At 41.6% G+C, this 21,430-nt stretch overlaps 1 protein-coding gene across 4 annotated transcripts in view; it reads right to left on the bottom strand.

Annotated features, from left to right (window-relative positions):
• The window catches only part of spire1b (spire-type actin nucleation factor 1b), a 49,366-nt gene extending 29,417 nt beyond the window's left edge, over positions 1–19,949 (bottom strand). The window contains exons 1-2 of one of the 4 annotated variants that reach the window (XM_034228787.1): positions 19,379–19,949; positions 15,317–15,345 (exon numbers count right to left, since the gene is read on the bottom strand). In XM_034228787.1, coding sequence (XP_034084678.1) covers positions 15,317–15,345; positions 19,379–19,730 — 381 coding nt within the window. In that variant the 5' untranslated portion in view covers positions 19,731–19,949. The remainder of the gene's footprint in view (positions 1–15,316; positions 15,346–19,378) is intronic. The other 3 variants (XM_034228796.1, XM_034228802.1, XM_034228809.1) reach the window with 3 other exon arrangements.
• Between the last annotated feature and the right edge of the window lie 1,481 nt (positions 19,950–21,430).

Genomic DNA, 21,430 nt, shown 5'->3' with positions numbered 1-21,430 from the left:
ATCTGCCATGAAAACTATTGTCTTTGCTTTGGCAGCATTAACTGACGTGTTGGCCACTTTGGAAAAAAGTGCAGTAGGCTAACACATGTTAACAAAACAGCTCAAGTTGATGACTCATCATAGAAAACTGTTTCTTATTGACATAAAGAGCAGGCTCAGAAGACTATTATTCTGCAAACATGCATCTAGAAATGTCTGTCTCTTTAGCTGCTAAATGGTGATCTGTGTGTTAGCTGCTAACTTTGCTAGCCGCTTAGCTAGCTTACTGGCTCCAAACATAGGCCTACTGCCTGCTTAATTTTTAATGAGTAGGCCTACCTACTGCAAAATGTCTACACTGAAGTTAACTCAAGAAATAGTTTTTGGCTCAACCACATGACTGTATCGATCCTATTGTTACAGTTCCAGGCTTCGGCTAAATTAGATTGCTAATCATATGTGAATTAACATTACTTCTCTCACTCAATTTTTGCTGTTAATTATTAAATTAAATTGAAAGTAAATACTTTTGGTAAGACTTTCTCGGTAAATAAAGCATTATAACCATACTTTTGGCACAGTAAAGTAAAAATTATAAGCAATTGTTAATATTCATCATGCTTTATAACAATAATCATAGGTAAAGCTTGTTATAATGACGTACAGAATTATAATAATGTAAAATTGTCCCACAGTGAATTATGATTGTAGTTGTAATACATACAATTGTGTTTATTATGCATTGCAATCTCTGTTGTTATGCATTAAAAGGTAATAATAAGTTTAAGTGAATGGTTATTGGGTGCTTTAAGTGAAGTAAGGAAATTCCACAAAGGCAGATATAATACATTACGAGCTGGTCATAAGTCACTATAAGAAGTTAAGTTTGCTTCAATCTTAAATGTTAGTTAGTGACCAGCATTTATGATAATGTTACTTCACTATTGATACCTTTAATTATACAGTTATATGAGCACTTTTTTAATTCAAACTTAATCAAGTATATCATTTAAAAGATGTATAAGAAACCAAATAAGGTACACATAAGATTATATCTATTGCCGTTGTTGGTGGGTGTAGTTTAGATGCCATGCTCAGTTATAGCACTCAATCCGCCCTGGAATTGGAGAGTCACGATGGATAAAGGCAGCAATGTCAAAGCCAAGACAAAAGACAAGAGACGGAAATCACACAGGGGATTATTCTGCAGCCCTGCACCCAGAGAAAAGACTGAGAGGGAGCGAGACAGGAAATAAAACACAGACAGAAAAGCAACTGTGAGAAAGGGGATGCAGGACGGAGGGACAGAGACAAGGATCAGAGACAGAGAGGTATCAGGAGACAGGAAAATAAGAAGTGAATGAGAGGGTGAGAGTCATTGAATGGTTCAGAGAGGTCAAGGAGGGCTGAGAAAGGGGAGACATCAAGAGAAACAGAATCATGTGTGTGTGTGTGTGTGTGTGTGTGTGTGTGTGTGTGTGTGTGTGTGTGTGTGCGTGCGTGCGTGCGTGCGTGCGTGCGTGCGTGCGTGCGTGCGTGCAGACATGAAGATCAAGAGCAGATCAATAGAGGAAGGAGGAGTGATATGAGAGTCTGTCCTCCTCTCCCCCATCAGTGCGTAAGAGATGGATTTCCTCAGGGGGGTTCAGCTGAATGCCACCTCTTTGTCTAAGCTCTGATATATGACACATACATACACACACACACACACACACACACACACACACACACACACACACACACACACACACACACACACACACACACACACACACACACACAGACACAGACACACCACGCACAAAAATGGCAGCAAATGCAAACATATTCCTCCAGGGAGCTGCTGTAACCTCAGGCTGAGAGATCCTCCTCAGTGGAGCATGTTGTATGCAATGAGACAGATATGAAATGTTCTGCCCTGCCAAGCAGCTAATGGTTTTATATTTTAAAGTATGTGGATTTTCAGGCTCCAGTTTCTTATCTGCAGCTTATCTACAAACCATGTCTTCAAGAATTCAGTCAAAGACTGTCACAGTATCTGATCCGTAAAAGGAGAATCACTCAAACGGATGGAATAAATAAAAGGCTGCGCAGATGGGTTTGACAATTTTTTCACCCTTTCATTTGGAAACATTAAAAAAATGGTTATTTTGTATTTAGCAGATGTCAATCTAACAACTGAAGTCAATCAAATAGAATACAAAATATCTACCTTAATGGGATCTAAGGCATCAAATGGCTACTTTTTCAAATGTATTATTTCTGTTTCATGCTCTTTTCCCTTGGTTTAACTCGTATTCAAGACCTTTTATCACTCAGTTAAGGACAACAAAATGTGCCTTAGGTACACAAACATACGTTTAATATTAGTAAATATAACATATAAAGTTTGGGCCCAATATTAGCAACTGTCCTACAGTTTGGTTCTTTGTTTGCCAGGACCTTAAAAATGACAGGAAACGGAATGTCGATTCTCCAATATTTTACAACCATGAACTTCTTGTATAGGTGGTCCTCCAATTACATTTTTGATGAGAGGAGTAAAAAGGGTGTCGTCACTTAAAGAAATATCTGCAGCCATTGAAAAACATTGAATGTAATTTTCATATGCCTTAATATTCTTTCTTTTTAGGACCTTTAATAAAATCGTTAGACTTGACTCCTGACTTAGGAGTCAAGTCTGCTCCTGTAATGGTTTAGGAGTCCTAACACATTTAACTTTAGAAAAAGAATACCCTCAATTCAATAATCCAAGGTTACAAGTTACATGTTATCTTGCCATTAGTTTGGTCAGATAGCATGTGCTGCATGAATAACGTGTGTGCATGTGTTGATATGATTCACAAGTAGAACAAACCCATGAAGAAGTAATGTTGGCCTTCTGGGGAGAACGCATTGGTTTGACTGTTGCAGACCAAATTAGATATGCTATTGACCGATGTTCCATTCCTTTGAGATACAAAACAATACAAATTATCACTACAAAATATGTGAGCCTGATTGATTCATTTCTTACACATTCCTCACACCAAGCAGAATGATGGGATGGAAGGGAGGAAGGGGTGGAGGCGGAGGAGGAAAAGAGGATAAGAAAGTGGGGCGAGGATGTCAACTGAAGCAGATTTGCGAGTGCAGCAAAGTGCAGCAGTGGCCATCATCACAGGCAAGACATCAAACAGCTTGGCTTACGTTTCAGCATTCATGTCACGGAGACATGCCGAGCTTGCCAGAATAAAAACCATTGTGACGCACACGGAAATGTTTTTACAAAGCCACTTTATCACTGCAAACACCTCAAAACCTTACCTGAACTTAGTCCTAATAATAAGTAATGGCTTCCTGATACAACTGATCGGATTAAGAGTAAAATCTTGTTCTAACAAAGCACAATTTTGCTCTCAAATACACAAATGTAATTCATTCTTCACACTTTTCCAAAATCATGAAACACTGGCTTACTGGCTTCAAATTATTCCTCAGTTACATGTATATCACATTAAAGGCCCCTACCTCTACTGCCAATATCCATCTACCATACACTAATATGTCTACTATTTTCTATATTATATAAGGGGACATGTGCATGTTATGTCCAAGTGTCGGTTTTAGATCCATTCAAGGTTGAATTTCTCTTCAGCTTGCAAAATGAGCTGTAGTAAATGAGCTCAGGTATAAATGGGCTACAGAACAGCGACACAATATGATATGACAGCAGAGCGTTATGTTGACAAGAGGACATGTAACATCTAAACCTTGTTCAGTACATCACAAATGCATAATAGCAGTATGGGTAAATATAGCCAGGGGTCTTTTGACATTCATACACAGCGATTCTGGTCTTTTTGTCTTGTGAAGTCCAGTGTGACAATAAAACAAAGCTAAGACCTATTAAGACCTATTAGCCGACTTAATCGGTTGTTTTATAATGATTAAATCTGCCAACCCCCAACGATTGTGCAAGATGGATCCATGACCTAACATAATGAGCAGATGGTTAAGAAGGTTACACTTTTAATGTTGATTAACTAAAGTTAAAGTTAAAGCCTTTTACTGTCATTATACAAAAAGTACAACGAGATTCAGAGTGCAACTCTGTCCCAGTGTGCAAAAACTAGACATACATAACATTAAAAACACGGCAGTAGGACATACAACATAAGCAATCATACGGGGGGAATAAATAGTTAATATTGATATAAAAATAGTTTATAATATTTATTTTATATTTATAATATTTTTAAAGTGCATTCAAAGTGTGTATATGTGTGGAGATGGTTACGGTTATTGCGTGGTTATTGTGTGGTGGTTAAGCAGCCTGACGGCCCAGGGGTAGAAACTGTTTTTGAGTCTGTTTGTCCGTGATTTGAAGCTCCTGTCTCTTCTCCCAGAAGGCAGGAGAGAGAACAGTCTGTGACCTGGGTGAGAGCTGTCCTTTATTATTTTGATCTGCTGAGGCAGCGGGAGGTGGAGATGTGTTCCAGAGAGGGCAGGGGGCAGTTGACGGTTTTCTCTGCAGGGCTTTCTTGTCCGCAGCTGAACATCCAGCATACCACACAGAGACGGAGTATGACAGCACGCTCTCGATGGTCGCTCGGTAGAAGGACACCAGCAGCTTCTTGTTCAGTCGGTTTCTCCGAAGCACCCTCTGGAAGTGAAGTTGCTGCTCGGCCTTCTTAACTGCTGCAGTGGTGTGTGCGGTCCAGCTGAGGCTCTCCGAGATGTGAACCCCCAGGAACTTAAAGGTGGAGACCCTCTCCACTCTCTCTCCATTGAGGTGCAGGGGGGTGGGTTCTAGACGGTGTTTTCTGAAGTCTATGATGATTTCTTTTGTTTTGCTTGTGTTCAGATACTGTATAGGTTGTTTGCTGAACACCACGCAGACAGCTTCAGGATCTCGTCTCTGTATGCCGACTCGTCGTCTCCCTTATATATTTGACCGACCACAGTGGTGTCATCTGCAAATGTTATAATAGAGTTGGAGGATGTGAATGGGAGAGCAGTCGTGTGTGTAGAGTGTGTAGAGTAGAGGGCTCAGCACACAGCCCTGCGGGGAGCCAGTGCTGAGGGTGCGGGTGGAGGAGCAATAAGGGCTTATTTTCACTGTCTGAGGACGGTCTGTAAGGAAATTGTTTATCCAGGCGCATATGATGGGGGGGAAACCTAGGCTTGACAGTTTTTCCACTAGTATGTCAGTTGTGATGGTGTTAAAAGCTGAGCTGAAATCGACAAACAGCATCCTGATATAGTTGCCTGGGACTTCTAAGTGGCTCACAGCTGTATGAAGGACCGTGGCGATGGCATCATCCGTGGATCTGTTTGCTCTGTGGGCAAACTGATGAGGGTCGAGGGAGGGTGGGAGGCTGGCTTTGAAGTAGTCGGCTATCAGTCTTTCAAAAATATGTCATCACCGCCGATGGCTATAGGCCCCGTATGGGCCTGTATTCGTTGAGCTCTCTGACTGGTGTCTTTTTGGGGACAGGAATGATGGTAGCCGTCTTCACACAGGATTACATTACATTACATTGCATTTAGCTGACGCTTTTGTCCAAAGCGACTTACAATAAGTACATTCGACCAGGAAGACACAACCTTGAAGAAAACAGAATCATATAAGTATATCAGGTTTCATAGAGCCAAACATTTCAAGTGCTACTCAACTGGCTTTAGGTAATCCAGTCCTTTATTGGTATAAAAGTGCTTCGTTAATCGTTCTAACGCTCGAAGTGGAGTCGAAAGAGATGAGTTTTCAGTTTGCGCCGGAAGATGTGCAAGCTATCTGCCGTCCTGATGTCAATGGGGAGCTCATTCCACCATCTTGGAGCCAGGATAGCAAACCCACGTGTTTTCGCCGATGGGAACTTGGGTCCCCCTCGCAGCGAGGGCGCAACGAGTCGTTTGGCTGATGCAGAGCGTAGTGCACGCGCTGGGGTGTACGGTTTAACCATGTCCTGGATGTAGGAAGGGCCAGATCCATTCGCAGCACGGTAAGCAAGTACCAGTGTCTTGAAGTGGATTCTAGCAGTTACCGGAAGCCAGTGAAGGGAGCGGAGGAGCGGAGTGGTGTGGGAGAATTTAGGAAGGTTGAAAACCAGACGGGCCGCTGCATTCTGGATGAGCTGCAGAGGTCGGATGGCACATGCAGGTAGACCAGCCAGGAGGGAGTTGCAGTAGTCTAGGCGTGAGATGACGAGAGCCTGGACCAGAACCTGAGTCGCTTCTGAGTCAGCTGGGGACGTATCTTCCTGATGTTGTAAAGCGTGTATCTGCAGCAGCGGGTTGTAGCAGCGATGTTTGCAGTGAAGGACAGGTTGTTATCTAGGGTCACACCCAGATTCCTTGCAGTCTGAGTCGGGGAAACAACTGAGGTGCCGATGTTGATTGTCAGGTCAAGAGTTGGACAATCTTTTCCCGGGAGGAAGAGCAGCTCAGTCTTGTCAAGGTTGAGCTTGAGGTGGTGAGCAGACATCCACTGAGAGATGTCAGCTAGACAAGCAGAGATGCGTGCGACGACCTGGGTCTCTGAGCGGGGAAAGGACAGAATTAATTGGGTGTCGTCAGCGTAGCAGTGGTAAGAAAAACCATGCGGGCTAATGACTGATCCGAGCGAGTTTGTGTACAAGGAGAAGAGGAGGGGACCAAGAACAGAGCCCTGAGGGACCCCCGTAGTTAATTGACAAGGGTCGGACTCAGACCCTCTCCAAGTCACCCTGTAGGTACGGTCTTTCAGGTATGAGGTGAGGAGGGAAAGTGCAGAGCCTGAAACTCCAAGTTTTTGGAGAGTGCGAAGGAGGATTGAATGCAAGCTTGTGACAGGGACAGGTTATCCTGGTCAGAGCCCCTGAAAGCTGGTCAGCACAAGTTTTGAGTACTTTGCCGAGTACTCCATCGGGTCCGGCAGCTTTTCCAGGATTCACAGACCTCAGCGCCACCTGATGTTCTTTGAGAGTGGGAGGTGGTATGGAGCTGGTAGTTTGCAGGGACAGGGGCAGAGTAGAAAAGGGGGTCTGCTAGCCTCAAAGCGGGCAAAGAAGTGGTTTAGTTCCTCTGCAAGGTGGGCGTCAGCTCTAGTAGTGCCAGATGTTTTGCCCTTATAGTTGGTTAGCTGGTGAAGGCCCTGCCAAACGCACCGTGTGTTGTTATGAGCGAGATTCTCCTCCACTTTTCCCTTGTAGTCCTCCTTCGCAGCCTTGATGCCTCTCCTCAGGTTCGCCCTTGCCATGCTGTACTGGGCTGCGTCCCCTGACCTGAAGGCTGTGTCACGGGAACTCAGGAGAGACCGCACCGCTCTTGTCATCCATGGTTTTTGGTTTGGGTAGACCCGAATGCGTTTTTCCACAGTTACAGTGTCTGTGCAGAACTTGGTGTAAGATAAGACAGCCTCTGTGTGTTCCTCCAAGTCTGTCTGTTCAAATATGTCCCACGTTGTGTGTTCGAAGCTGTCTTGTAGTTGTGAGAGTGCCCCCTCAGGCCAGGTTCTGATATATTTAACCACCGGCTTGGTGTTACTTCTGAGGGGGGTGTAAGCTGAGATGAGAAGCAGTGAGAGGTGGTCAGATAGTCCTAAATGGGGGAGTGGTACCGCTCTGTAAGCATGCTTCAGGTTAGAATACACCCGGTCCAGTGTGTTCTTTCCTCTGGTGGTACATCGTAGGCCTACATATTGTACAAATTTGGGAAGCAATTTTTAGACATGCATGATTAAAGTCTCCAGCTACAATAGCCTATTTACTCCGTCGGGGTGGGACCTCTGTTGTTTATCTATTAAGCTCTGGAGGTGGTCAAGTGCAATGCTAGCGTTAGCATCAGGTGGGATATAAACAGTATTGATTATCACCCCTGTCAGCTCTCTAGGCAGGTAAAAGGGTCTGCCCATAATAGACATGACTTCCAGGTCGGGAGAGCAATGTGTATGTGTGACCCTGTGATGATCATCACACAGCAGTCGCGAACGTTCGTGTTAGCATCTACTAGTACCTCCAGTTCGTCGATTTTGTGGACGATGGACCTGGCATTTGCGAGGAAGAGGCTTGGTAGTGGTGGTCGGTGCGGCCGCTTCCTTAGCCTAGCAAGCAGGCCTGCACGGCATCCTCGCTGCTCTCTCTCCGGCGCCTGCGTTACTTCACAGGCCCGAACTAGCATGCTAAGTGGTTAGCCCCAGCCCATCTTGTCTTGCAACACCACTTGGCATCTCTGAAACAGACCTTAATTTAGCTACTGTAAAAATCAGCTAGCATTATGATCCCCTGATAAGTCCGGGCGGTATAAGCAACTGTCCGTTTATTCTATTACATATTGGGTCCTAGCGTTACCGCTTTGTTTCATGTTTATCTCAATGTGTCTTTAATCCAACTATCAAACTATCAGAGCATACAGCCCCTGGATAGCTGCACAACACTCTATGGCTCCAATCAAAAGAACCCCTAAATATATCATATTAGTGTATTATAAGTGATATTAAACAGGAAGTTATGGAAAATCTTGAAACAGGAACCCATGAGTTATTCTGCTAAAAGACTTGGAAGTTATATCCATTCTAAAATTGTTCATTCATTTGTTGTTAACTCAGTGAGGGAAAAACAAGCTCATAACAGCACTGTCTGAGGGAAGGTCAGGACGTTATCGTCTGCTTTGCATTTTGAGTGGAGTCAGACAAAGACCGCAGCTGTTAGACTGTGAAACTCATTAGTTTTAGTCATGTAGCTTTGTATGATTCTCACACACCAAACACCGGAGCCAATTGTGCTAATTAAATGCTAACTTAATGCTAAGAGACTGCATGCCAAAGCCTACTATCGATCACTGTTAGCAACCAGCAGAGGATTACCAGCATGTGGGGATGTATAACATTGATATTTACTCCTTAGTGAGTTAACAAGATTTATATCATAGCAGTGAAAGTAAGCTGAGAATAATTTTATTTAAAATACAATTACAATTAAATGCATTTTCTCTTAATTAATGTCCTTTTACACTTTATTTGACCTGTAGGCTATTATGTATTGCACATGTATGAAAATAAGAGCCTTGAATCTGGCTCAGTGTCATCTGGTTCCATTTCATTTGAATTCTTAACAACACATCCTGGATTTCTAAATGTGTCACTAATGAGCATGAGCATAGTCTCTTCCTCTTAAATATAAGTGATGCATGACCAGTATTAACTCCAGCTCCATAAATCAAGACATACTCTGACTAAAAATCAAAACAATAATGCCAAATGGAAACATTTGCAAACGGACAAGGCACAGCTGTGGCTGATGGGAATGTCTTTGAAGGTCTTTTATCATAAAGCACAGTATTGAAAAATACTCAAATGTAAAGTTAAACGTTGTCTTGATAATGGTGCTGTACGGTGGCTGAGAGGTGCAAACATTATACAACGGCCCTAAATATTTCCATTTGGAGAAATGTGTTGCAGTTTTAAAACCAATGCAAATAAAAAAATCACAAATGTGCCAAAACACATGTAATATACAAAAGATATATAACAAAAATAACATATAATCCTCGAGCGTGAACCAGCGCTCCGGTCCCAGCTGTGTGCATCTCTGTTTAGTGTCCCCGTTTACTTTGTGTTTTGAGCTTCTTGCATCGTTTAATTTATGATGTTGATGTCATGTGTTTGGCAAACGTTTTTCTTTCTATGTGCACCATTTTTGAAAGTGCATCATGTTTCTCCTAATAGATGTGTTTTGGGCCGTTGTAGCCCGTTGGCGGGCACCATACTTTTGGACTAAATATCCTGATGGCATACATTTCTGCATTTCAGGGCAATCCATCTTATAGATTCTGATATATTTGAATCCGAAGGGGAAACATTTTAACTTCAGAGCAACGCTACATGAAAACACAGAGGATGACCAAAGTTACCAGGATTCTGTACCCGACATTATACAAATACTATTCAATATAGTAATGTCGATGTTGAGCTATGTGACATTTTGTGTTTAGAGGGCATGCAGAGCACCATTGAATTGGGAAAAGAGCAAAGAAGGCTAAAGTATTATTCTCCAATACGGATAAAGAAGCATATGCTGTGTTATATCAAATTCATACTGCATCTGTTATGACCATTCTTCTAATTAGACATTTTTATCATTGAATCAGATGAAGAACAGGAGGAAACACACAAAATGATGGAAAAACACTCCATTGCTGTGTCAATGGGATTATAGTAAAAATAAATCTGTCGACTTTATAATTGATGATATTAGAGTCAAGTGTGAGTTATTTGTACTCATGCACAAACATACGTCAAGCAGATTCCTGTCTCAGATTCTTACGCCTGACCTCTCACTGTCATATGAATGAGCGCGGTGCTTGGGTTCGTCTGGAAGTGGAAACAACCTCTCATACAGAACAAAGGAAATACTGAGCCAAAGCACATACATCTTTACTTTACATCTCCTCCCTTTAATATATGCTATTTCTCTTTTTATCATGAACACACAAAGCATAAAGCAAATGCAATTCCAACCATACACTTTGATATGTCCTGACATCACTTTCTGTTTATGTTAAACACTAAATCTGACGCTAACCTCTAATCCCTTCCTAGACTTCAAAGCTCAGATATTAGGGGAGCATGGAGCACGCCCAGTTAAACATTGACAGAGGGGGTGTGATGAAGCATAATCCACAGTAGGTTATCCTGCATCACGGGATCAGGAGGGTCTAACTGGCATGGCTACAGGGGTCAACAACTAATTCTTTGCTAAATGGAGCATATAAAGAGTGGGAAATGTTTGGTTAAAAAAAACATTACACTACCAATGGGATAAGGTGCTGGACTGATTACAAAAATTAAATATGGTTCTATTAAGGTCTCTTTTTATCTATTTGATTTTTGGAGACTCCTTTGGCTGCACATAATGCCATCAGAATCAGAGATCCTTTCTTGGTCCCGTGGATGGAACATTTACACCGTTACAGAAAAGGCAACAGTGCGGATAAAAGGCAAAAAAAATAAAAAAAATAATAATAATAATAATAAGCTAACGTATTAATATGGAGAAAAGCAGTAAAACAGTTTTGCCTTTCCTGTAGTGTGTTATATAGCTTTTGGTGCATGTAAATGGTCGGCAGATGCTAAAATCCCTGTGTTCCCTCCAGAGGGAGCTTCTCTCCCACACTCCTCCCCCCCCCCCCCCGCCTGAAACTCCTCCACTGGACTCCTTTGTTTACAACTGCAACATAATGACATCACTATGTAACACTTGAGTTTCCATTGGTCAACCCTCCAACACATTGTACATGAAAGGCTAAGGGGCTGGACATCTCTAAGCGGTCCACCAATCACAACAGAGCCAGACAGCTAACCAATCAGAGCAGACTGAGGTCTGGTTTCAGGCAGAGGGTGAATAGAGGTGCTGCAGCACAGGCAGTATGAGACAAATAAAGAGCTGTTAGAACATTAAAGCATGGAGACAGTAGAGGCACTACATACTGCAAATACAGGTCATACTGATATGAACCTGACAATGAGCAGAATATGTCCTCTTCAATCTAACATAAAAATGAAGGCACATAAGTACACATGTATGATAAATAATAAGAAGCAGCATTTTAAAAGTGAACATAAAGTTGTTGAAATGGTATATAATGATAGTATTGCACATAACTGAGATTATTGTGGACTTGGTTATCATGATAACTGTAAATAGAGCCTTGCCAGGAGCTTGGTTAATTTGATCTGAGGAAAACAGCATCATCTGACATCCCCAGCCGCATCATTTGCTGGAGTTCACGCTGTTTGGAAGCCACGTGCACATAACGTGTTCCAGTTCCTCCAGCTTTGGGCTAATTACACTCTGTATGCTATAGCAGAATGCCTCTGCTGCAGGATTTAACGCTGCAGAGCATCAAGCAGCTCCAACTCTCCAGTAGTTTTGTCAGCCAGTCTGTAACACACTGCATTGTGAGAACTCATTTCCAGTGCAAAGCTGCTTAGTGGAGATTTGTCTATACAGTTTCACATTCTCTGGCTCTACAGTGAACCGTGTGTGTGCTTGAGCTATTCCCTGCCCATCTGTTATCACACCCTTATTACACAGTGCATCTCCAGAGCCCCCTGAAAATGAGTGCACACAGTCTCTAATGAACTGTAAGAGACCCTCAGTCAATGTGCAACAACTCAGATACAAAATGCTTTCAGACGGAAACCATGTCTACGCAGATTTTATAGGGGCCCTATTCTGCTAATTGTAAGTGTACATATTTGTATTTTACTGTGACATGTCTCCATGCTTCAATGTTCAAAAAGCTCTCATACTGCCTGTGCTGCAGCACCACTTTTCACCCTCTGTCTGAAACCAGAGCACAGTCTGCTCTGATTGGTTAGCTGGCCGGCTCTGTTGTGATTGGTCAACCACTCAGAGATGTCCCCAATTAGCCTATCATGAACAATGTGTTTGAGCGCTAGCAATAGAAGCACAATTGTTATATAGGGATGACAATATGTTAGGAAAGAAAAAACAAAGGAGCCCAATGGAGGACAGTGTGGGAGAGAAACTCCCTCAGGAGGGAATTTGGGGATTCTAGCCTTTGCAGACCATTTACATGCACAGAAACCTGTATAAACTACATTGAAGGGAATAACCCCAAAGAGCATAATAGGCCCCCTTTAAATGAACCCATCTGCAACATCCAGCAAAATACTCAGAAAATTCAAAATTAGAGAAGCTAATCCCTGCACACTGTAAAACATATAAGCTATTAGCACAACAATTACCAGCACTTGATTGATGATAGCACAGCTAGAAAGAGTGTGACCGTTTTACACAGCCCTTTAATTAGGTCTGAACTGATTCCAGAGCTGCCATCAAACAGGAGGCCCTGCAGGGTGACATTTCCCACAAGTCAATCTGAGATGCCAGCTGGGGGCTGAGGGGCGGGGGGGGGAAATGAGGGGGTGAAGACAAACAGGGAGAGGAGGGCTGGGACACATGCCAGGGAATGGGGAATGGGCTTCTGTACTGACAGATTTCTCCTTTGTCTTGTCATAGTGATTTTAAAATGGAACTAGCAGCCATTGTAAACTACTTACAGCTATGTCTTACTGTACACACAGTAGGGCACACACTACACAGCATTTTACTGAACCTGTTTGTATGCTTTAATGCTCAAATACGCATTGTTTATCCATACTTCACCTGTTTCATTCAACCCCCCTTCTTAAAATCCTTTCACACAAAACCCTTGCTCAGCAAAGATGGGGAAAGCTAGCACATTCAGGGAATGGTGGGGAAGGTAAGGAAAAGCATATCCAACAAAACATTGAAGGGAAAAGATCAAATATATGCAGCCTTTCTTTGATTAACAAAGTTAGCAGACAGTGAGCACAGGACTTTTTGATTGGTGGTCCTTTATGGACATAATGAGTCTCGATAAGAGTCGGTTTCATTTCTGTCTCTATGGTTCACCATGACAGTATATCAGAATGTATTATATGTTGGCTTGGCGCTATTAGCATCAGTAAAATATAATGGAGGATTAAATTGTGAAGAATATAAGGAATATAGCGATGCCATGTTGAATAAAGCTTCTTATTGAGACCTACGTATGTGTCAGAATGTGTAGCCACACCCTGCCAATCAAAGGGACTTAACATCTACTTAGTACTCAGCTTTTTAATTAAAGGTTCAAAAATACACCTTATAGGCATTTTAGAAGCTAACAGGAGTTAATAGGTGTATTTTCTTCCAGTCTATATGCTATCTAAGCTAATTTCCTCATGTCTTAGCTTAGTGTACACTTTTGGTATTGGTCTTTTCGTCTTTTAATCTAACTCTCGGCAAGAAAGTTACAAGCTCAAATCCCCACATGCAACTATTGATGTAAAGTATTATCCTTTCATCATTGGTTTGTGAGCTTGCTAGAGAAGTGATTTAGTAATGTTGATGGTGGTGTAGGACATTAACGCTCCATCAACAACTTGGATTGTCTGGTGTTTGTTTTGCTGCTAAAGTTGTTATCCATGCAATTAGTCTGAAGCTCCCTGCTAAACCAATTGCCTATTTAAAAAAGCATTTACACTTCTTCCATTATTAAAGGTATTAGTTTAGCAGCACTGTACCCACAGCAGCTGCATTTCAGGCATGAGGATTAACACATCACACACCCACATGGCATATGACAGTTTCAACCACAAGTCAGGGGTACTTGAGTGAGTGACATGCAGGCTCTGCATGCACAGCAAACCACCAATCACAATCAAATCTCCAAAGCAAACGGACCCGGTGATTAAAGGTAAAAACACTGAATAAAGCAGTTTCATGTGTTTCTCCAGGGCAGTTCGGCGCTGCTAACCGAGCTAGCTCAGTTTGTTGCTCTGATAACTTAAGATCCAGACGTCCGTGACTAAAATCCTTCATGCGGTTAAATATAGTTTTAAAAAAAAATTGTATAGCATTAATGTTCAAGAAAGGATGGTTTGCGGGGAAAAAAACGGTATTTTCTTCAATTCCTGTATGTTTTCATATCGCAATATATATCGCAGGGGGGGGGGGGGGGGGGGGGGGGAAATCGCAATGTCAGTTTTTTTCAATATCGTGCAGCCCTACCCCGGACTGTACGTAGTGTTACTTTGATCCGGTTACTTATGTTGTGGCAGATATGTAAGTAAGCTTTCTTAACGCTAATGTTATAATAGTCAGATTGCTCTGAAGATGGAAGGTGATATTCTATTAATTTTCACGTTCACACAGTCAGTTGATTTTTGCCAGCCGTCTTTCCTGCAACGGCAGTTTTTCTGTATTTCCTTTATCCTGTAATATGACTTGATAGCTTTAAACTCCGCACACTGAGCTCTGATTGGTCAGCAGGCGCAGAGTTGATCTCTTATCTCTTGCTCGGAGCAGGCTAGCCTTTCAGCATAAGTTACCATGGAGATCTAGCCCGCTAAGAAGTGAACCAGCGTCGTAGGACCGGAAACCCAGAGTTTTCCCTGAAGTTAGCTCGCTAAGCGAAAATCCGGCTTCGTAGTACAGACCTCTGGCCTGTGGTACTCTGGAGGTTTTCGAGGTAATCAACAACAGCATTCCAAACTAGGTTTCGAAACTCGTTACACCCAAACTCATTTGTGGCCAAAACCAATTATCTACATATTTATTTCTCTTTTTACCACCTAGTACCTGTGTTGAAAAAAATATGATGTAAACATTGACCAAGCACAGTAAGAAAAAACAAAAAAAACATGGTAATTCAAGACTTAATGGGCCCATTGCATTTATGGTAAATATGTCAGAAAAAAGATGGATCAAACCTCTGTAAGCATTTGGTGCTAAAACTCAATAAATACAGCACTATTACAGTGGAGTGACCATAGGGAGTGACTCACCTCGGTTGTTGTGCAAGGGTTGAATTTACCTGCAGGGAAACAAGAAAGCAGTGTTAGGATAAGCAGCAAATGTAAGTCTTAGCATAAAGCAGCTCACTCACACACATACACACACACACACACACACACACACACACACACACACACACACACACACACACACACACACACACACACACACACACACGATAACACTGTTCCATTACAGTCTATTTGGTATTGATGTCGTATTCTTACAGTAAAATATGTCAGTGTTTTAATGAGAATCATCATCATGAACCTATGATAATGTTGGAACGTGAACAAACTATAAAGTAATAAACTATAAGCTAACAATCCGTTACTCCACTTAATAATACAGTCTGACCATCGTAAACTTTCCATAAGCCCCAAGTCTATTCATTGCTACTCAAACAGTGAATCTTGAGGAACTGTTTTCAGTAAAGGAGTCAGTTATTCAACAGCTGGACACTCAAAAACAGAAAGAAACTGAGCATTCGTTAGGGACTATTTTCAGCTGAGGATTAAAACACATTTGGTGTGACACTGAGTATTTTCAGTACGCATGATGGTGAATGTGAGATTCACTCAATATTGATCTCATGGCGATAAAAGAGCATGTCGACATGCTCTTTTCTGTTAACAGTTTTGGACAACAAATTACTGTTAATACGATCAATTCATAGTTGGTTTTGGTTAAAGAAATGTAAATGACTGTAAGAATAGAATAGAAGATAACTGCATTACTTCATAAATGCTTATATTACTAGTTCATGTTTAAAGGATGGTGGAATTTTAAAAAGGCGATTTTTTTTCTGTCTGACAGTTTGCTCTGTGGTTAAGAATCTTTGTAGCTTATAGCTAACTTATCAGTGATTACATATTCTCTTTCTCATTAAACAATCCCAGTGAAATGCATCTGAGCTCTGGCTCCAATCCTTTAACTAGACCAGTTTTAATGAAAGCTCAGTGCCATTTGTAATTACTTTTAAGCAGCATGTGATCGCTGAGGACAAACCTCCTTCCAGGAAGCCGTGTTCCATGAAAGTACTTCCTTTCAAAAAGAAGACCCACTTAAATGTTACTCCAGGCTACATCTGCACTGCATCATGAACAAACAGATGACCCTCCTAACAAATGGCTGTTTTGTATAGTATCACATTATGTCATGAACTAAACTTGCATCAGCAGGTCCACACTGCCAATACACAGTGAGTGTGTACTGCAAACAAATAGGGCAGATAAAGGAATGGGTGTTCTCCTTAGTTCTCTAACACTTGGGGAGGATAACATGAAGTAAAATCCAGTAAGGCATGAGAAAAATATTTAGAGAGGTTATTTAAAGTGTCCTGCTTTCAGGATGTATTCAGATATAATACAAAGTGTCAGGTAGCCCAGATAAACTGCACAATAAAGAATCCTGTCGAGGGAGGTTTTGAGTGACAGCAAGGGCTAAACCTAACCTTGTCTGGATTTCACATGAAGTCAAGTTAGCAGATGATAACTTCAAACGTCCTAAATCCTTAAAAACGTTTGCCACAGACTCATCTTATTATTGACATGAATGAGTTTGTGCATCAGGGCGATTGAGAGCCCATGCTGACTAGCACAGAGAAGTGGAAATTAGATGAGCAAAAGACCCTGCAAACTGAAAACATTTGGGTGGTTGAAGTTGCAAAACACTCCTAGAATTATTTAAAAGTGACAACCAACCGGAGATGCTCGTGCAGTTATGATAGGGTTCAAAATCGAAAGAAAGGTCAAGAATATGGGGGTGTGGGAGAGAAACTCCCTCTGGAGGGAACTTTGGGATTTTAGCCTTTGCAGACCATTTACATGCACACAAACATATACAACACACTACAGGAAAGGGTAACCCCAAAAAAGCCTACCATGCCTCTTTAACGATGTACCATATGGATTGCTTTAGCTGATAAGCTAACTGATCATTCCTTGCTGCTTATGGCCTATTTATTAACACAACCTATAATCACAGGAAATAGCTTTACCTAATTCTATCATTGTAGGTTTATAAAATGTTGTTATTTATATTTTCTTTAATGTTGTTAATGTCCTATGTTTCAATCGTAATGCCTATTCCTTCGGGGATCAACAAAGGATTATCTGCTCTGATCTTATCTTATCTTAACTCATCTTATTTTATCTTATCTAATAGAGATAATATTCTGCTTTCCTAAGAAATGTCTCAAAATATTGATGCAGCTAGCGTGGTGGTTTTTTAAGTGTATGATTATCCAGCAAGCATAAATACATAGCTAAAAGAAATGTATGATAAAATGAAATTGTCAGCTAAAATGAAAATGTTTAAAATACATAAATACAAGTATTAGATACATGTCACAGTCCGTATAGGATAATGTGCTCCACATTATCTACTTCATGAAAAGACTAAGTGTGTATAAATATGGTGTATGATGTGAAGGAAATGTCAATTTGTAAAATATTAACGTAATTACTGACGCAATATTAACAGAAACAAAACATGACATTCATGAACATTGCATATGCCAAATGCAATTTTTGACTGCAAACATTCTTAACAGATGTTGCATGATGACATTACTTGAGTAACGGAGGAGTAAATGCCTAGACCCCCCCTCTCCAATGGTTGCTTCCATGCTCCTAAAAATAGCCCATTCATTGTGAGCATATAACATACCTACAGGCAGCAGGCAGCTCTTCATCACAGCTGTGCCTCTCACAATTGCTCATAGAAGTTTATGAAACAAAGCGTCTCATATCTTTATTGAATCAAAGGCCAACATTTTGACTAGGCCGTGTTCAGAATGTGTGTGTGTGTGTGTGTGTGTGTGTGTGTGTGTGTGTGTGTGTGTGTGTGTGTGTGTGTGTGTGTGTGTGTGTGTGTGTGTGTGTGTGTGTGTGTGTGTGTGTGTGTGTGTGTGTGTGTGTGTGTGTGTGTGTGTGTGTGTGTGTGTGTGTGTGTGTGTGTGTATTGCGATTGAAGAGCACATCCCTCTGGCCCTAAGGTATAGTCCATTAATCAGAGACAGAGATAGATAGAGATAGGCATTTAGTCCGACTGCATGTGATCACAGCATAACATGCCAGGCCTCTGTTTGAATGACAAGTAACGTGTGTGTTGTATGAGCATGTTCAGAGACACACCCTGTGGCCACACACCACATGGACATGGCAGTGTCATCTGTTTTGTTTTCAGCTTAATTATATACCTTGTTCAAAAAGATCTGTAGGATGTAAGACAAATACCACAGAAAAAATGTCTCCCATATGAGACACATATTACATTAATGTGCAATAAAGTCACTATTATAAACGCTCTGCATGGACACGGTGTAAAACCCCCAAAGAGATATTTCCAGAATATTGCAGTGACTTTTCATTTGGCATGCTCGGCTGTATGTCTCCTCTCACTTTCTTGGATCCATTCAGGGTGGCACTAACTTCAGCATGGCGATAATTCTCCATTTGTATAGCACCTCATCAATTACATAGCTGTAATAACCACTGGCACACAGTTAGGAGCAGCTGTATCAAACCATAAAGATACAATGCATCACTTTCTGTTTACACATATTACAGGCATGGGTCCCCATCAGTGCCCCTGCATATTTCAGCTTATAATCACAGCCTGTAATCAGATGAAGTGGAATGAACACCCTGATCTGATACAGTATGAGAGGCTCCTTAACAGGACATGGAACCACATGATGCACACACGTGCCTTCAGTGGGAGCAGTAGGGGTCTCTTTGTTTATGTGAGCAGGTCATGTGTAAAGCTGCACATTAATATTGAGGTAGGCCTATACAAATAAAGCAGCTAATCAGGGAAAACAGAGCCTCCACACATGGGGATGAATATAAGTGTATGCCTTCCTATTTTATTTAGGCTAGTATTGCTCTGTGGTATTCTAGACTATTCCAATTGGGGATTATAGCCTCACATGTCCTGCCGTGGTGTAGTCTATAGGTATTTTACACATTGAATCACAACACCTCTATTTGAAATGCAAGTGATGGCCTGGCCTAGATCCGCACGCCCAGTCTTATATAATATCTTACCTTCACAGCCCTGGTGATCCACCCTCACAGAGCCGTCTTTCTGTATCCTTACATCCCCCGCTCCAGAGATCCTCATCGAAGCCGCGGATGATGCGCCGGCGGCGGCGGAGGAGCTCCTCCTGTCCCGGTGCTCCTTCGCCAGCGTCCTGCAGCACTGATAACACACCGCCCATGCTTGCTCCTCGTTGATGGGCTGACTGTAAAGCCTCAGTATCTCTTCCAGAGATAGAGCCTCGATCGCTCCCGCTTCCTCCGGTGAATTCATCGTGTTGTGATGCTGCTGCTCATCCCGGTGAGCCGCCGCAGCAGCATCCGTCAACCCACCGTGGTCCCCGCGCCGCTGCTCGGCCATCCTCTCATCGTCTCATCGCAGGAGGCCTGGGAAGGAGAACAGGTCCAAGCCGGGGCATCGATGCTGCCCTCCCCTACAGGAGCCAGCTGAACACTGGAAGTTGTTTCCCCGCCCCAAGCCTCGTTCAGGTTCCGGTACCAGCAGCAGTCAGGAGACGGTGTGAGGTGTGTGTGTGTGTGTGTGTGTGTGTGTGTGTGTGTGTGTGTGTGTGTGTGTGTGTGTGTGGTGTGTGTGTGTGCGTGTGTGTGCGTGCGTGCGTGCGTGCACACATCACTACCCAGCAAGCAAGGCTCACTCCTTCATCACATGATCTCTCTCTCACACTCACATACTCAGACAGACACACGCACACACACACACACACACACACGCACACACACACACACACACACACACACACACACACACACACACTCACACGCACTAAATGTCCCTTCCTCTGTTCCCTGGCTTTTTACAGTTGGATTGGTTTTTAAAGATGGTGCATGCATTGAACTATTTTTCTTTCTTTTTTAAATTCAGTGTTGTGTGTTGAGGCATGTTTAATTAAGGTCAAAGTTGGGTCGCCAACCAGACAAGAAGAAATTCCCAGAAACCCAGGGTTAAATAACCCTAACCCGCCGAAATCCTTCAATTCAATTTGCACCACTAAGGTAACTGAGGTGGTGCACTCGTTTATGTTCACATGGAACATTCCTCATTAATGGCATGTGTTTAATTATTATCACAAATTATGACAAACTGATTGAGACAAGGAAAACTCTCTCATAACTTATGTCGATATATCTCAGCACAGGAGTGGATGGCAGTTTCTATATATTACTTTCTTAAACTGGAAAAGTGTGTTGTTTTATTTAATTCCTCACATGCTTATATAACATGTATTTTTTTTTTTATATGTAGAATTTGTAACAAAAGTAACATGGAGGACTTTATACTTCTACTTTTTGTAGTTTGTTCATTGCTTTTAATTAGTACATAGTAGAGCTTTTTTGGCTCAAACATCTCCTATCTAAATGAAATTCTATTTTGTCTATCTCATTGAGTATTTTTTATTTATTTACTGTGTCTTTCTTTTTTGTGTTGTTCGTGTTCTTACTTTTTCTCTTATGTACACAGCACAGGTGTTTTCAATTTGCCTAATTAGACACCTATTAGCACAGAGCAGGTGTGCAAAGAAAGTGTTTGATTGTTGTCAGTATGTTGAGATTGCTCACATCTATAACCTAATCAGGTAAACTGAAAACACCTGAGTGGGAGAGCAGAGCCCTTTACAACATCTGTTTTCTGTAGGCACAATTGTAATCATTTTTGTGTTATTGCTAGTATACCCTTTTTGGCCACTTGTCATTTTTTACATTTTTGTTTTTCACTCCTTCTGTTGTAGTTTTCAGAATTGTGTGTGATACATATATTATATTTGACTCTTTGTTATTAATGTTCAACATGTTCATGTGTGATCTTTGTTGTATAACATTACATTTGTAGTTCAAGTGCCAATTTCTAGATCTTTGTATGACTGGGAATACACTTTAAACTGTTTGTGCCAGAAATATACATGTACTCGTTCTGCACTTAGGTACAATTATGAGGTTATTGTACATAAAGTGAGAATTTCAATTTTGCACTAACTTTAATATATATTTCTAAAATATTGATATCTTAATGGTCTGTTTCGCAAATGATAACACTGCAATAAA

The sequence above is a fragment of the Gymnodraco acuticeps genome, unplaced genomic scaffold (genome assembly GCF_902827175.1).
Source record: "Gymnodraco acuticeps unplaced genomic scaffold, fGymAcu1.1, whole genome shotgun sequence".
Taxonomy (NCBI): Eukaryota; Metazoa; Chordata; class Actinopteri; order Perciformes; family Bathydraconidae; genus Gymnodraco; species Gymnodraco acuticeps.
Note: the sequence above shows the minus strand (reverse complement) of the source record. Positions and strands in the feature narration are given on the sequence as shown.